This window comes from Scyliorhinus canicula, chromosome 11 (genome assembly GCF_902713615.1).
Source record: "Scyliorhinus canicula chromosome 11, sScyCan1.1, whole genome shotgun sequence".
NCBI classification, from domain to species: Eukaryota; Metazoa; Chordata; class Chondrichthyes; order Carcharhiniformes; family Scyliorhinidae; genus Scyliorhinus; species Scyliorhinus canicula.
The window spans coordinates 74,647,366-74,665,746 of NC_052156.1; the positions used below are offsets into that span (position 1 = coordinate 74,647,366).

General features: G+C 45.5%; 1 protein-coding gene across 4 annotated transcripts in view; it reads left to right on the plus strand.

The window, feature by feature from the left end:
* The window catches only part of LOC119973141 (inositol 1,4,5-trisphosphate receptor type 1), a 624,311-nt gene extending 606,176 nt beyond the window's left edge, over window positions 1–18,135 (plus strand). For 3 of the 4 annotated variants that reach the window (XM_038810748.1, XM_038810749.1, XM_038810751.1), the window contains one exon: window positions 17,310–17,524. In XM_038810748.1, coding sequence (XP_038666676.1) covers window positions 17,310–17,396 — 87 coding nt within the window. In that variant the 3' untranslated portion in view covers window positions 17,397–17,524. Of the gene's footprint in view, window positions 1–17,309 lie in introns of all 4 variants that reach the window. The other variant, XM_038810750.1, reaches the window with a different exon arrangement.
* Window positions 18,136–18,381: the final 246 nt, after the last annotated feature.

The following is an 18,381-nucleotide window of genomic DNA, read 5'->3' on the forward strand; positions in this document are numbered from 1 at the left end:
CCGGGACAGAATCGGTGGACTGCTACAACAGCAAATTGGCACCAGTCCCAGAGCAATTCCGGGACTGTTAATGGGCTAGCACGGACGCCATATGGAACATGAGCGATTCCAATGAAAAACGGTGCCATTTCACCAGAGTCGGGATTGCCACTTGAGAGGATGACATGCTGCAGCCGCATATTAGCACTAGACTCTTCCAGCCAACAAGATGGCACTGGTTGCGCTGGAGCACGCCCATCCCGTTAATGGGGGACCACCCAAACGATCCAAGGCACCAAGTTCACAGTGGGCAGTCAGCAGTGTGCGCAACCGCATGGCTGCCTTGCAGGCTGAAGCAATGGTGGTCCATGACTGTCCACCCTGACCCCATGGCCGACCTCCTGGTGCCCCCTCCCCATCCCTCGCAGAAGTCCCCTGGCCAGTGGCACAACTGTCAGCACACTTTAGCGATGTTGGACACTTGTCGGCCCCCCCCCTCTCTCCCCCTCAGCAGCCACAACGCCTGTTACCCGATTTTTAAAATCTCAAGCTGTTGGTAAATCCTCCTGGTGGAGGCGGAGCATCGTGGGACCCCAGAGAATACCGGGTCAGGACCGCTACTGATATGCTAATGGTGTTTAATGTACATGGGGAATAGAACGTATTGACACCTTTTGAGGCACCAGAGCATGGATTCTGTTGGGCATTCTGCGCCGGCCACAATTTTCGCCTCGCGCGCGATTCTCCACCCAATCGCGTTTCTCGATTCCAGTGTCAATTCTGCCCCTTGTTCTAAGAAAGAACTATTCTGTCTAATTCCAACTTCCAGCTCTTGGTCAGCAGCCCTGTAGGTAACAGCACCTCAAGCACAAATCTGGTGTTCTTGATTAATAAGGGGATCAGGGGTTATGGGGAGAAGACAAGAGAATGGGGATGAGTTGCATATCAGACATGATTAAATGACAGAGCAGACCCAATGGTCCGAATGGCCTAATTCTCTCCTGGGCTGGATTCTCCGTTCCTGAGGCTACGCGCTGACGCCAACAGAGGATACGTGGTGTTTCGTGACGGGAAAATCAGCACGAACCCCTCACTGAATCCGCTACCAGTGAGGGGCTAGCACTCACGCCACGTGAAGTACCCGCAGAACGTGCGCAAAATGATTGGAGAATCGCTGGGTCCGTGCTGCACATGCGCAGGTCTGATAGGCTGCAGCTGGCATACGCCTACACCCTCCACATATGTACCGATGGCGCGGCTGTGCTGAACCACGCACCAGCCCACCCCGACCCCACAGCCCACTTCCTGGCCAACCCCCACAATGCCCCCACAGCCCTGGCAGAAACTCCCGGCCAGCAGCACAAACTCGGCCGAATGTGGTGGTGCTGGACACACTCCGTACGCCTCGCTCTCCCTCCGCAGGTGCCACGCCAGGCTCACGACCACTGAGACCGCAGGTGGCCTGCGCCGTCGGGAACCCGGCCCGTTGGAGGATGAGCATCGTGAATGGACTCCCTAATGACATTCCAACATGGTTGCGACTGCGCGTAGCGCACTACCTGATGACGGCGATTTGAAGGGGGCGGAGCACCGTGACCCAGCGTCAAATCCCCGCCTGCTGCGACTTTGGCATTGGTAGCCATTCTCCGCCCGATCGCCGTTCCCGATTTCGGCGTTGGGCTACAGAGAATCCCGCCCATAGTGTCTTGTGGCCTAATAACGAACAAACCAATGACAGCAGGTTTCACTTCTTTGAGCTGTGTTTTTGAAAGGCTAGGTTTGAACGATATGTGCCACCTCTAATGGAAATGAACCTCAAGTTTATTGATTGCTGGTCCAGTTGTTCTGCGATTCTGTACCAGTGTACTCCTCGGGGGGGGGGGGGGGGGGGGGGAAGTGCGTTGCATGATAAATTGGCCTGCCGTCGATGGCGACGAAAATCGTGTGGGGTGTAAAATGGGAAGTTGATTCGTCATCACCTGCTTGGTGCTGTCGCCTGAGGCCAGTTTCAGTAGCCAGCCCCAAGTATGTCATTTTAAACCAACCCGAGAGTCAGTCGTGCCTTTTGTGTCAAGGGGGAGTGCTCTTTCACATTCCGTACTACTTGTTGTGTTATGCTGCTTTGTGTAGCATAAACTGCTTCCTTGATGTAGGCTTTGACAAAGGAAGCTCCAGACTATGAAATGATTTCAACGTGTTTATTGAACTATTAACACAGCTCTTAAATGAGTTTGACACTCTGCTAATCTAGCTGTAGTAACTCAGTCTATCCTTACCAGCCTGCTCTAAGCCATGTGCTGGGTGTGATGCTGTTGATCAACCCTGATGCACTCTCCAGATGTCTGTCTGTGGAAAGAGGCAGAGCATGTGTGCCCTGTCCTTTTATATGGGTTGTTAAGTGCCCCCTTGTGGTAATGCCACCTCTGGGTGTCCTATTACCCATTGGTTGTGTCCTGTTGTAATGACCCATTGGTTGCGTATCTGCATGTCATGACATCTCTGGTGCTCTCTCTAGTGGTTACTTAGTTGTAGTGTATTTACATTAACCCCTTGTGTGTATACAGTGATGCATATCACCATACTACTCGTGCATATAGGGGACCAAATGAATAGTTTGCTCTGCGGTTTAGTTCGAAATAAATTATGTCACATGTTCCTGCATTCATTGATTGGTTGTTTTTGCGAAATCCTTTGCAACCAGCCCTCATACCAAGAGGCCAAAAAAAGTGAAGGCATTGCTGTGAGAGCAGCTACAGCAATGCATCAGGAGTGTAGTGGGATCTTTGTTTGGTGCAGTCCACTCTCCCCCAGCCAAGCTATGCAGCTAAGATCATAAACTGCAGCACAAGTATGGCCACTGATGCTGCCTGCTCTGTAGCATGGTATATTCTATTAGTGAGTTACCCTCTTTTATTCCCTCACTCCTTTTTTTATTTAAAGAAATTGATGACAGCACAGTCTGTAACACACAATCTGTGGCAAGACAGGCTTTCATAAATAAAACGTGTGGCAGCTCGTGTGTATTAGTGATTCAGACAACAACCTTAAAGGTGGATGTGACTCATCTCTCAACCTGCAAGAACTGAAAATAAATGGCATTTACAGTAAACTTGAGCCTTGAACGTCTAACTTGAAACTCAGGATCTCCTGCCTAATCTGTCTCCTGCAGTACAGTCACGGCTTTTGTGTGTGGGGGCAGCAGTTACAGATCCCTTGAGCATCCCACAGCCCAAAGTGAAGTCTGCAGAAAAGATGACACCTCGGTGTGCCCACTTTTGTTTTTCTGCAAGTCATTCTACTGATGCCAACATTGTAGGAAGGCGAGCAGAAGAACTTTCTCCCTAATCTTCTGAGTGAGGTTCGTTCTGTTTGCAATAGGCTTAACGTTTGGTTGGTGAGATGTAGGTTTCTTTTGGCATTGAGCATTGTGACATTTTTGCAAGATACAGCTACTAAGATGCATCCTACCCATGGTTAATGGGTTTAAATGTCATGCAGTACTGAGAGTAAAATAACCACATTGTTGGGTCGCAGGCTTCTCAGCTAACAAATTTATAGGATTACTTCGCCCACTGTGCAGGGTTGAACATAGATTGCAGAGGGTTCAGCTGAGCATGGTGATGGTGGTGGAGTACCGGTGTGATCCAGTCAAGTCTGTGTACCATATATAGAATACTGTTCCAGACTGTGCTCCTTCATGAATGTCCTCCTGCATCATACAGGTGTACCCTTTAGCCCATTTTGAGCATTTATTTTGAAAGTGATGGGGGTTCCATAATTGCCATGGTCAGATCATCGGAAATGATGACAGATAACAAAACTCCTGAGATGAATCGGGCTTGGGGTATTTTTCTCGAATTGGCACAGAAAAAGGTTAACTTTTTCTTCTCTCGCCATTGCTGTGAAAGTCACTGGAAACAGACGAGACCCGGCTGGCCTGCAGTTCCAGTAAACCAGGTTAATATGGAAATGTAGGAGGAGCTCTTGTTCTGATGTAAAAGGGAAATAAAGTTCTTTGCGTTGGTACCGTGCATGAGTGTCAGATCTTAGCCCGTGTTGTTTATGCTTTCGGTTTTTGAAAAGAATGATGGAATTGTGCAAGTGGTTTTGTAGAATGCTGGCCTGAGACTTAGGTTAAAATTCAAGATCTAGGGTGGCACGGTGGCACAGTGGTTAGCACTGTTGCCTCACGCTGCTGCTGAGGACCTGGGTTCAATCCCGGCCCTGAAAAAGAAATTCAAGATCTGACTGATATTGGACCTCAGATATTGCAATATGTTTTCATTGTTGACCAGGCACTCGATGGATTGTCTCCCAGCTCCAGGTAGGGTATTTAGAATCATAGAATCCCTACAGTGCAGAAGGAGGCTATTTGGCCCATCGAGTCAGCACCAAGCCTCTGAAAGAGATCCCCGCTACCCCACTTAATATTTTGGACACTAAGGGGCAGTTTAGCATGACCAGTCCACCTAATCTGCACGTCCTTGGACTGTGGGAGGAAACTGGATCACCCAGAAGAAACTCAACACACAGTCACCCAATCCCTGAATCGAACCCTGGTTCTGTGAGGCAATAGTGCTAACCACTTGCCAGCATGCTACACATTATGATGAACCCAGTTAGAGTTTTAAAACACTGAAGACCCCCAGTGCCTCCATCATCCTTGAAACGTGAACTGGTGCAAGTTAAGTAAATTAATTTGCATTTCCCATTGATTGAAATTCCTGAGTCTGTCAGTCCTATTGGCCATACTTTGAGCAGTCACGGCCTAGTCTGTCAATCACTTTCAAATGCTATGGGGGCTAAATCGGGGCGAGGAAGCTGTAGAAAGAGGACTGCTAAAAGCTTTTGTTGATTGTAAAATCTTCCTATCCTGTACATTTTCTTTTTCCTCTTCGAAAACAGATGATCTGTACAGGAAAAACACAAATGAGACGCAAAAATAGATGGAACTCGTTTGACTAGAGTGCATAAATAATTCTGGAATAAAGTGGCACCATGCAAGTCTGTTCTAGTTTCAGTCCAAGAATAAAACAGAATTGTCATTGCATTTCAAAGCAAATCCAATATGTGGGGGCAAAAAGAGTATGCATGCAGTCCTGGCCCTGTACCTCAACCCTCTCTCAGAGCTCTCCTTGAATAGCGAGCCCTCAGTTTCTTTTAGATGCCATTCAAGTTGCCTCTGGAGAAATATCCTGGACTGGCAGCTCAGCCTGAGTATATAAAGGAGACCTGAGGTCCTGTTTCTATCTAGGCCTCTTATTTTGGGCTAATAATTGTGTGGCACCAAATCTCAAATGAGCCCAAAATTATTTGTACCCCTACATGTATATCAGAAGTAGGGATGCTTTACTGCAGTTATACAGGGCCTAGGTCAGACCACACCTGGGACTTGTGAGTAGTATTGGTCTCCCTATCTAAGAAAGGGAGATTTGCCATAGAGGGAGTGCAGCTGAAACAGAGGTTGGCGGAACGGTCCTACGAGGAGATATTGGTTTGACTAGAGTTTAGAAGGATGGGAGTACATATGATTGAAACATTATAAAATTCGAACAGGGCTGAACAGACTAGATGCAGGAGGATGTTTTCCCTGGTCAGAGAATCTAGAACCAGGGGCACAATCTCGGGATACAAGGTAGACCATTTAGGACTGAGATGAGGAAACATTTCTTCACTCAAGGCCAGTGAACCTATACCACACTGAATGTATTCAAGACAGAGATTTCTTTCGATTTTAATGGCATTAAGGAGTATGGGAAGAAAGTGGGAATATGGCAATGAATTAAAGGATCAGCCATGATATTGAATAGCGGAGCAGGCTCGAAAGGCCTACCCCTACTCCTTGTTTCTATGTATACCTATCTTTTTTAAACAAGGACCTGGACGTTCCCAAATAAATTATATTATGAGTTCCTCCATCAATTTATAGATTATTTTTTGGGGGGAGATTTTTGACACTTTCTCCATTTTAAAATCCTATTCCTCCTTCCAAAAGGAATTAATAGAGCCTCCAAAAGCCTGATATGGTCAACAGTGTATGCGTCATTCGTTGATCCAGACGCACAGCAAGATGGTTGTAGTTGTCAAAGGACATTCTCAAGGAAGTGTCCTCGACCAGACCATTCTAGCTGCTTCATTGATGCCCTTCCCCCTCTCATAAGGTCTGATGTGAAACTGTTTGGTGATTTCTTTTTAAAATTTAAGGTACCCAATTGTGGGTTTTCTTCCGAATTAAGGGGCAATTTAAGTGGTGGCACGGTAGGACAATGGTTAGCACTGTTGCTTCACAGCGCCAGGATCCCAGATTTGATTCTCGACTTGGGTCACTGTCTGCGTGGAATCTGCATGTTCTCCCGGTGTTTGCGTGGGTTTCCTCCGGGTGCTCCGGTTTCCTCCCACAAGTCCCAAAAGACGTGCTGTTAGGTGAATTGGACATTCTGAATTCTCCCTCAGCGTGCCCGAACAGGCGCAGGACTGTGGCAACTAGGGGATTTTCACAGTAACTTCATTGCAGTGTTAATGTAAGCATACTTGTGACACTAATAAAGATTATTATTATATTTAGTGTGTTCAATCCACCTAACCTGCACATCTTTGGGCTATGGAGGTGGAGCCCACACAGACAGGGGGAGAATAATGTGCAACTCCACACAGACAGTGACCTGGGGCTCCGGATCGAACCCGGGTCCTCAGCGTCGTCGGCAGCAGTGCTAACCACTGCTCCACTGTGCCGCCCTGTCTGGTGATGCTACAGTGTTCACGGCTCCTTCAGTTATTAAGCAGCCCATGTCACTCAACAATAAGACCTGTCTGAAAGCTTTCTCTGCAGAATGAGACATTAAGTTCCAGTGTACAGCAGCAGCTCCAAGTCAGACAGAGATTTGCACAGGTGAGTTGAGGTCAGACAACAAAGCAATTCAAGAGGATTATGGTAATTGAGTCATGCTCTACATTCAAATGAGAAGACCAGAGAAGTAGCTTTGGAAACCTCTTGAAACTCTCATTACCCCATAGCGCCAAAGCCATGTAACTATCTCCTTACTTTAATACCTATTAAGAGAACAGTGGAAGTCACACATTTGGTAGAGAGAGCTAGAGGGACAATATAACATAAGGGCATTCAGTTTAAAGGGTGTGAAGGAGCAGAGGGACCTGGGACATATGTTCAAACTTAATAATGTTGGCAAGTCAGATGGAGAGAGAAGTTAATAAAGCATTTAAAGGGCCCGATCGAACGGCCTTGTCGTGCTCGACCCGTGAGACGTCACAATCTGGATTCTGCCCTCACTGGGTTCGATCAAGATTTGTATGTTTAAATGAGCAATTAGCTTCACGAATATGTCTGCACCAGAGACTGCCAAGACCCGGGATCGAACGCCCGTGCCTGAGGAACCTCACTGTGGCGCTGTTTAGCACTGGTTTCTATAAACGTGCGCCGGGAATAACGGGACTTGGGGAGGTGGGGGTCGGAGCGGCATTTAAAATTGGCACCCCAATCTCTAGATTGCAGGACGGATGTGAACACATTGGGGAGAGTGCAGAAGAGGTTCACAGGAATGGTTCTCAAGATGGGAGGATAAACTGGAGCTGTTCTCCTTGGAGAGAAGAAGGGTAAGAGGAGATTTAATAGAGATGTTCAAAATCTGGAGGGGGCTTTTAAAAAAATTAATTTCGGGGATGTGGGCGTCGCTGGTAAGGTCAGCATTTATTGCCCGTCCTTAGTTGCCCTTCAGAAGGTGGTGGCGAGTTGCCTTCTTAAACCGCTGCAGTCCTTGAGGTGTAGGTTCACCCACTGTGCTGTTAGGGAGGGAGTTCCAGGATGTTGCCCCAGCGATACATTTCCAAGTCAGGGTAATGAGTGACTTGGAGGGGAACCTCCAGGTGGTGGGGTTCCCAGGTATCTGCTGCTCTTATGTTTCTAAATGGTAGTGGCTGTGGTTTGGAAAGTGTTGTCTAAGGAACCTTGGTGAGTTACTGCAGTGCATCTTGTAGATGGTACACACGGCTGCCACTGTTCATCGGTGGTGGAGAGTTTGAATGTTTGTGGAAGGGGGAGCAATCAAGCTTTGTCTTGGATGGTGTTGAGCTTCTTGAGTGTTGTTGGAGCTGCACTCATCCACTCAAGTGGAGAATATTCCATTACACTCCTGACTTGTGCCTTATAGATGGTGGACAGACGGGGGGAGGCTCAGGAGGTAAGTTACTTGCCGTAGGATTCCTAGCTTTTGACCTGCCCTGGTAGCCACAGTATTAATATGGCTAGTCCAGCTCAGTTTCTGAACAATGATAACCTCCAGGATGTTGATTGTGGGGATTCAGATGTCACTTGAGGCATTAACGTAATGCCATTGAATGTCAAGCAGCAGTGGTTAAATCCTCTTGTAGGAGATGGTCATTGCCTGGCACTTGTGTGGCGTGAATATAACTTGCCACTTGTCAGCCAAAGCCTGGATATTGTCCAGGTCTTGCTGCATTTGGACATGGACTGCTTCATTATCTGAGGTGTCGAGAATGGTGCTGAACATTGCGCCCCCAATTTTGACCTGATGGACGGGAGATCATTTATGAAGCAGCTGAAGATGGTTGGGCCTTGGACACTACCCTGAAGAACTTCTGCAGTGATGTCCTGGAGCTGAGATGATTGACCTCCAACCACCACAACCATCTTCCTTCGTGCCAGATATGACTCCAACCAGTGGAGAGTTTTCCCCCTGATTCTGTTGACTCCATTTTAGCTAGGGCTTCTTGATGTCATACTCAGTCAAATACTGCCTTGATGTCAAGGGTAGTCACTTTCACCTCACCTCTGGCATTCAGCTCTATTGTCCATGTTTGAACCAAGGCTATAATGAGATCTGGAGCTGAGTGACGCTTTGCAGAACCCAAACTGAGCATCTGTGAGCAGGTTATTGTTGAGTAAGTGCTGATTGATAGCACTGTTGATGACTCCTTCCATCACTTTGATGATGGAGAGTAGACTGATTGGCTGCATTGGATTTGTCTTTCTTGTGTACAGAACACACCTGGGCAATTTTCCACATTGTTGTGTAGATGTCGGGTGTAGCTGTACTGGAACAGCTTGGTTAGGGGTGCGGCAAGTTCTTGAGCACAAGTCTTCAGTACTATTGTCGGTATATTGTCAGAGCCCATAGCCTTTGCAGTACGAATGAATAGACGGGAAGAAATATTCCCACTCGTAACAGAATCTAGAAAGAGAGGGCACAGATTTAAAGTGATTTGCGAAAGAAGCAAATGTGGTGAGAACAAAGTGAGTGGTTCAGGTCTGGAATCCACTGCCTGGAAGTATGGTGGAGGTAGATTCAAATGAGACATTCAAGAGGGTATTGGATGATTATTTAAATAGAATCAATACAGCAGTATGGGGAAAATGCAGGGGAATTGCACTAAGTCAGAATGCTCATTTGGAGAGCTGGTGCAGATACGATGGGCCGAATAACCACCTTCTGCACCGTCACAATTTTATGATTTGTCACTTGAGGCATTAACTGATATTCAGCTAAAATTAGGATTCGTGACTATTGTGGGAAGTGGCAGTTCAAACAGTAGTGGAAGTTCCTCCTCTACCAGGGTTTATGAACTTCTTGATGAATGACAACTCCCATTGTTTCTGTCATAACCCAGGGGGACAAATTGCTGACGGGGACTGCATCATCTTTGATTTGGTTTCCTTGGCGATGCAAGATTTGTCTCATGAAGGGATTCCTTCATTGTCTAACCACAGACGTTGTTGTAAAGCACTTTGGGACGTCCTGAGATTGTGAATGCACTATATAAATACAGACCTGTTTAATCTTCTTTCTAAGGCACTTTGCAACGAGATCTGCTTTTAAGTGAGATTAGCAGAAAGCAGTTCCCTAATTACTACTGTATCTGATGCCAAATGATGAGGTTAGATTGGCAAAGTGCAAAATGTAAAGACAATTCCTGGCAACCTATGGCCAGTGCCTGAGAGAAAGCGAGTGGTGTGGACTGCCAACCACAGAATCGAACTTGGCAGGAGTTTGAATCTCAGAATTTCCAGGTTCAAATCTACTTCCTAGCATTTTCTCTCCTCATAGTTTTAGGGATTATCTTGAAATTTCAAGAAATGTCAACAAAACTAAAGTTAGATCCCCAAGAATGGTTTTACAGGCAGTCCCCACTAGCTGGGTTCGTATATTTAGATCTTATCAAAGGAAATATATCTCTACTTGAGATGGGGGTTAAGTTTCACTCTGACTTCCAAATGATAGTACATTGAAAATTTCCCTGCAAACGATTTGGGTGCAATGAGGCTGGAGAAGAGCACAAAGAATGCTGGAAGTTTAAATATGGAAATGCAGCTTATGTTCTTTCAACAATTTCAGAGGGTTTATGTTCTGTGCCAGCATTGGAGACCTTCCTCGGAATCGGATCATGGGGCAACTTCCAGTCGAAGTGTCTCCCACTATCGTCCATCAGAAACATATTTTTGAGAAGTTGCAAAAGTCTCATTCTAAGCTGCAAGGTCGATTAGTCTGGTTATTCCACCCCATTAATCCGAGAAGACTTTATAATATAGCTAGTACAGGATCACGGTTTTGCAATGTCTGATTCCAGGCTACTCTGAGAAATTTAGAAAATCTACTCCTCAAATACAACCGTATTTCTCTCTTTTCCCCCCCCCCACTTCAGAATTTAAAATTAACAAAGAAACGCTATGCCGATCTTAATGTCACGTTCCCAATCTTTGGGTAGTGAAGAACCTGTGTATTACAGGGTAAAAGGGACATGCTGTCAAAGCTTTTCATTTTGCAATGATAAGGACAAGGATGTGAGATAAACCAATAGTAAAGGAAACAACAATTTATACTACAGGAGAAAAGAGTCATTAGTTGACAAGTAGACTCTGATTGGTAGAGGTGTTGCCATGGCATTTCCTTGGCCAATCATGCTTGGCATGCCCTGTTTGAACAAGAGCCCTCAAATTAACCTTCATTGTCCCAGTAGCCTGATTCATTCACAAAATTGATAGAGATGCAGGCAGTAATTTGGCACCCTGTGATGAGGAAGTTTTGTTTCACGGACCTGTTGCAGTCCACCCATTTTCCAGCTATGTAGGCACCAAGGAAAGGTTGCAAGAGAGTTATGAATAAAACGGAATGAGGTAATTCCCACCCCCACTCCCATGGGTTTGAAACCCATTTTGTTTCAATGTCAAAAACACTAAAAGCAGCGAAACCAAAACGAGTTACGAGTTTGGCTGTTGTGCCATTCTTGCTGTTCATCAGCATAACCTGTTGGATTTGATGATGCATTACTGGCTCTAAAATGCTACCTGAGCTTGAAAATAGTCAAAATGGGCTAGGCATAAATGCACGGAGCTCTGCCATGTTTCACCTTGATATTTGACTGTTTCCTTCTTGGCTCAATCACACACAAACTGTCAACAATGTAACAATTAGCTAGCCTCCCCTTCCCCATTTAAAAAGGTAAAAGTGTCTAGACAAGCCTCCCAAGCCTCCCGTACCAGCCTCCCCGGACAGGCACCGGAATGTGGCGACTAGGGGCTTTTCACAGTAACTTCATTGAAGCCTACTCGTGACAATAAGCGATTTTCGTATTCATTTTTTTTCACAAGCATATCATTGAAGGTAAGGCACAATAAGAATTACTCTCCTGACTACAGTTTCAAACAGTGCAAATTTCCTTTCCGAACAACAGGTTTGTAAGCACTCATTAACTTCCAGAAAATATTTTTCTCCCTTCAGTGGACATGTTTCATCCATTTGAGCCATGCTAACGGCATAATCCTTTCTTCAGCCCTCATTTACCTTCCGCATTTACTGTATCAATCACCAAGTTAACTGTTGGTTCACATGGCACGGTCTGCCAAAGATGGGAGCATCCAGCTTCAAGGATGCAACAACATCGTAGCTTGTCTTTTTATAGAGCTCCTTGAGTGTTGTCAGACAACATTTGATACCAGACCACAGAGAGGGACAGGTGGGTCGGTTTTAAGGTGTATTTTAAAGGAGAAGCAGAGAGTTTTAGGCAAATCTGACACCTTACACTAGACCATTCTTTTCTAACGCATGGGACTGAATTTTACAGGTCAAGGATGGCAGGAGTGGAGCTGGGGACTAGTAAAACAGCAGGGAGTCACACTGGGATTGACTCCCATGGCTGCCCTGTCACCAAGGTCGTTTCCCAATGGCAAGCAGTGGGTGGGCCAGTTTGTGGATTGCCTGCCAGTTCCACAGAAGTGAACAATCAATTTGCCACTTAAAGGCACTGATTAGGAGCCATTAAGCAGGCCACTGACAAGCAGCCAAATTCATGGAGGCAGGCCTCCTTGCGTCAGCTTTGGGGGGGTGGGGGGGGAGAGAACAGTGAAATCAGGCCCTCCATAGCCCAAAGTGGGCAAAATGCCCTTCCAAAGGATCCTGCCAGCTTTGCCCTTCTGTACAATTACCTACATACCTCCCCGAAGCACCTCGATGTTCGAGCTGCCTCAGCTAGCTATCTCTACCACTGGCGTTGCTGAGGATCCAGACCTGCTAGTTCTCTGATGCAAGAGTTCACCTCAGCCTTAAAGACAGCCAATTAGGAAGCTGCCTCGGGGGGGGGGGGGGGGGGGGGGGGGGGGGGGGGGAAGAGGAGAGAGAGAGCTGTTTGACCCATTTCACTGTGGGCAGTTGCGAAGACAGTTAATGCACCACTTCTGACGTTCTTGCCTGGAATTCTACTCCTTGTTTGTTTTGGGCGATTGTAATGCTGGGATTTTATCTACATCCACGAGCTCTTTAAAAGGAAACATTGCTTTATTGATATTTAGAGTCAGACATAGCATATGCCCGATAGAGCCAAGGACATTCTTTGTTTTCTTTGATAACAAAATCCTAGCGGTAAGAAGTTTGAGCAATGCAATCTACTGGGCCGAGAGAACTTGGCCTCAATTTCCCCCCATTCCCCCACACCCTATTGTCAGACATTTTGCACATGCACAACTTGATTCTGGCTGGAAGCTGTCTATTCTTTTGGGTTTGGTCCTTAAAATGGCTTGGCAGAGCATCAGGTAGACCTGCTTAGTGCCTGAAAATTGACGCGCTCTGTGAATCGGGAGGAAATTTGTACTCACAAATTAACTAACGTGCATTTAGATACCTACTACCTTGCTCGTTGTCTGAATGCCCCAAAGCTAATTTCCAGTCAATTAAGTACTTTTGAAGTAAACCAAAGTGCCGGAAGAACTCAGCAGGTCTGGAAGCATCTGTGGAGAGAGTAAAATAGAGTTAACTTTATGACTCTTTGGAACTGGAAGGGTGATCAGTGTAATGTGGGAAGCACAGCAGCCAATTGCATGCACAGCAAGGTCTGATGACCAGATAATCTATTTTAATGATGTAGGTTGAGAGGACAGGGATGCCTTTGGCTGGCCGGCTGACTGTTGTCACAACAAGCCTCTATCCTCACCGTTCAGTCTATGTTGTACCAGGAACTTAAATGAATTTTGTGACATGAGGTACGTTAAATGGTGCTAGCTGACCTTTTACTGTCCTTTCAATCTGAAGGGTATGTCCCCCGACCTCCAACAATGAGCTTGTGTTCAGTGCAGATTCTAGTGGGGGGAATCCCTCTGAAATGATATGGGAAACGATATGACCTTACTCTCTCATCATTTCTCTACAATGACCATTTAACCCCTTGAGCCTGATCCATCATTCAATCAGATCATGGCGGATTTCCACGTCAACTCCACCTACCTGTTTTTGCTCTATGCCATGGTGGCCAAAAGGGACGGCACGGTGTCACTGACAGAAGGCAGAGAGTGGGGATAAAGGGGTCTTTTTCAGGATGGCAGTCGGTGATTAGTGGTGTGCCTCAGGGGTCTGTGGTGGGACCACAACTTTTCACAATATACATTAATGATCTGGAAGAAGGAACTGAAGGCACTGTTGCTAAGTTTGCAGATGATACAAAGATCTGCAGAGGGACAAGTAGTATTGAGGAAGCAAGGGGGCTGCAGAAGGATTTGGACACGCTAGGAGAGTGGGCAATGAAGTGGCAAATGAAATAAAATGTGGAAAAGTGTGAGGTTATGCACTTTGGAAGGAGGAATTTAGGCACAGACTATTTTCTAAATGGGGAAATGCCTAGGAAATCAGAAGCACAAAGGGACTAGGGAGTCCTTGTTCACGATTCTCTGAAGGTTGATGTGCAGGTTCAGTCGGCAGTTAAGAAGGCAAATGCAAGTTAGCATTCATGTCAAGAGGGCTAGAATACAAGACTAGGGATGTACTTCTGAGGCTGTATAGGGCTTTGGTCAGACCCCATTTGGAATATTGTGAGCAGTTTTGGGCCCCATACCTAAGGAAGGATGTGCTGACCTTGGAAAGGGTCCAGAGGAGGTTCACAAGAATGATCCCTGGAATGAAGACCTTGTCGTATGAGGAACGGTTGAGGATTCTGGGTCTGTATTCTTTGGAGTTTAGAACGATGAGAGGGGATCTTATTGAAACTTACAGGATACAGCGAGGCCTGGATAGAGTGGACATGGAGAGGATGTTTCCACATGTAGGAAAAACTGGAACCAGAGGACACCATCTCAGACTAAAGGGATGATCCTTTAAAACAGAGATGAGGAGGAATTTCTTCAGCCAAAGGGTGGTGAATCTGTGGAATTCTTTGCCACAGAAGGTTGTGGAGGCCAAATCATGGAGTGTCTTTAAGACAGAGATAGATAGGTGCTTAATTAATATGGGGATCAGGGGTTATGGGGAGAAGGCAGGAGAATGGGGATGAGAAAATATCAGCCATGATTGAATGGCGGAGCAGACTCGATGGGCCGAGTGGCCTAATTCTGCTCCTATGTCTTATGGTCAGCACTACTACCTCACAGCGCCAGGGACCGAAGTTCACTTCCGGCCCTAGTCTCGGTCTGTGTGGAGTTTGCACTTTCTCCCCGTGATTGTGTGGGTTTCCTCCAGGTGCTCCGGTTTCCTCCCACAGGCCAAAGATGTGCAGGTTGGGTGGATTGGCCATGATGTACCATCAATTCGACTCGAGACACAATTAGGATCCGAACTATGGCTTTAATCAGCTAGTTGTTAGCGTGGTGGTCGACTAGTAAGGCCGACCGCCGGGAACTCTGGGTACTTATACCCAACCTCGGAGGTGGGGCCTACTTGCCTCTCGACCAATTGGAGAGCAGTCACATGACTAGTCCCAACTAATCGGACGAGAGGCACATGACCAGCCAGAGTCAATGGGACGCCAGTGGTCTGCACCAATGGCAGTGCTCATATCCATACCACCACAGGCCATGCTAAATTTTCCCTTTTTGTCCAGGGATTTGCAGGTTAGATGAGGTTACGGGGATAAGATGGAGGGCCTTGGTAGGGTGCTGTTTTTCAAGGGTCGGTGCAGACATGATGGGCAGAATGGACTTTACCTACTCTGTAGGGATTCTATGATCTCATGAGACCCATACCGAACAAAAACCTATCATTTGGGAGAGAGATGTTCCTGATTTCTTGTGTGAATAAATTTATAATTTTATGCCCGCTGGTTCTTGATTCCCTCACCAAAGGAAATAAAGTAGATATGCAGAAACTACCAAAACCATTTTAACATTTTAAACCCGTTAACTCTGGAAATATACATTAAGTGCAAATAGAGCAAGAATTTGGCATTTCTTATTCCTGTGTTAAATGTGGGAGTTGTTGACTCGGCCAGTGTTTATTGCCGATGACTGAGTCATTTGCTAGGCTGTTTCAGAGGACAGCTAAGTGTCAACCACATTGCTGTTGAGTCTTAAGTCACATGTAGGCCAGACCAGATAAGGACGACAGATTTCCTTCGCTAAAGGGCATAAGTGATTTTAGACCATCGCTGATAGTTTCACAGTCACCAATTCTGAATTGTGAGTTGCTAGATTAATTAATTGGATTTAAATTGTCCACACAGACCATTGCTGCGGCGGTATTTGAGTATTCACCTTGGCTTCTGGATTACTGATGTAGCAATATTATCGCCCTTGGGCTGGTGCAGCTCAGTCGGTTGGGGGCTGTGACGCAAAGTGAGGCCAGCGGTGTGGGTTGAATTCATGTACTGGCTGAGGTTATTCATGAAGGCCCTGCCTTCTCAACCGTGACCCATCGCCTGAGGTGTGGTGGCCCTCTGGTTAAATCACCACCAGTCAGCTTTCCCCCACAAAGGCGAAAGTAGCCAATGTCATCTGGGACTATGATGACTTACTTATTATTGCCTTATCAATCTCCTTCCTAGAGTCTGCCTTTAGCATTCCCTCGCAACCCAGAGTTTGTCTCACAGCTGATTCTGTAAAGGAAAGTGAGTTCTAGCTGGAAATTGGAAACCCATTTGACAAGAATGATGGACAATATACTCCCTGCACATTGGATTGGATACATAGCTGGAGGAAGCATTACTGATTGGATTTAGCAGTTCAAGATTGAATTTTGAGACTATTCCACTCTTAAGTCTTGTATGCTGAGTTAGAAAGTCCCATGTTCACCTATTCTGCACCACTTATGTGAGGGTTGAACAAATGACTGTTTATTTAGTTTACACCAATAAAGATTTTACTGATTCTAACCTCCACAAATAAGGGTCCCTCCCTACATTCCCCAACTTGATTTATGCCCACTCCACCCCACTGCTGCCATCCTATTAAAGGGTCTTGGGCAGAATGAAGTGTAAAATATGTGATGTTAGGGAAGACCCACATAACATCTATGACACCAACTTCTAAAAGGGGACAATAGCTCCCCTCTTTGACCGTTAATTTGGATGTGGTGTGTGAACTATTTAAAGAATGAGGAAGAGAGTCCCAATTAACAGACAGCCTCTGTGGGGTAATGTAACCAGCTGCATCTGCTGTACGATAAAAGCTCAGGATATGTACAAACCTATAATAGCACATACAGAAATCCTGCAAAAATGTAAACTGCTTGGTTGCTAATGCATTATAATTAAGCAGCTGTTTTCAGTGTTGTTTTCCCTTTAGATTATTATAATTTGCCTCGCTAGAATGTACAATTATAACCTGCAATAATAACATTTGCCTGTTTATTCACACCACTAATGTGTAATGTGGATCACACGAGAAGTAATAGAAGCCTCTCCCTACTTAAGTAATCTGTTTGAGCTGGCCAGATACAAGTGATGTCAGGAGGTTGGATGAGCGTTCCATTATCAGATGATCTGCCAATGTAAACCATCTGACTCAAATCCTCCAAGCTACTTTAATATGCTGTGTTTCTGAGAATATAAGTTTCTCAAGAAGTAACATTTTAATGGAATGTCTGGTGTGTGTGTGTTTTTTTTAGATGACTGAGCAAAGAAAGCAGAAGCAGCGAATCGGCCTCCTTGGCCATCCTCCGCACATGAACATTAACCCTCAGCAACCAGCCTGAGGAGTCGACAGCACTTTGGATCGAAACAGATGGGCTCAGGATCTTTCACCCAACTACTGAAGCAGTATAAGTCATCAAAATGTTTACTTGTGCGCACCGTAGGAATAATTGACACTTCTAGTCTTGAGGTTTCTTGCTACCATACCTAGATCCCTAAGGAACCATTTTCTGTCACGCTCGTTGGCATATTCTGCTTCCATTGCTGCCAAAGAAGGAATTTCAAGTGTTCTTTAAAGGTCTCCATTTGGAAGCAGCAGGGTTGTATAATAAAACTAATAAGCACATATGAAGAGCCAACTGGTTAAGATAATGGGTAGGGCAGAGGTTTTTGTATGTACAGAAAAATAGTTGTGTAACCAGTATTTAATGTCCTATTTTTGTAAGTTGACTGTGCAATATGACTAATGAATATGCAAATACTCTATATAACTTTGCATTTGTAGATGAGCACTGAAATGTACTACCTGTGAAGAGCCACATTGTCTTTTGCTAAACGAATATCCACCTGTTTATTTTCTTTGAAGCTGAGAGAGGAAGAATGGAAAATTTTGTATATTTGCTGCCTTAGTTTAGTTTTGTATAAGTACCTCAGTTTACAGATGGCAGACAAGTCTGTGACCAAGACCGTAGTGTTAATGACAGAAAATATACACAAAGCACTAATATTATACAAGTCAAGCGTGGTATTGACAGTTGTAAGATGCATAAGAAAAGCTATTTAATAAATATATAAAGCTGCTTTGGTGTGAGTTCTGTGGTTTGTTTTTAGGCATTTCAGTACCTGTTAAAATCCATGATACAATAATCGTTTTTTTCAAATGTATTTTATTACAAACTTATATCAAAGCAGGTTATGGCCAATAAACACCCCGGGAAACATACTTTCCGACAATCAACTATGCAGTCTGTACAGATATTTCATCCTTTTGCCCCCACTGCCCCCTGTGATGAACAACTCCTCAAACACGGTCACAAACATTTCCCA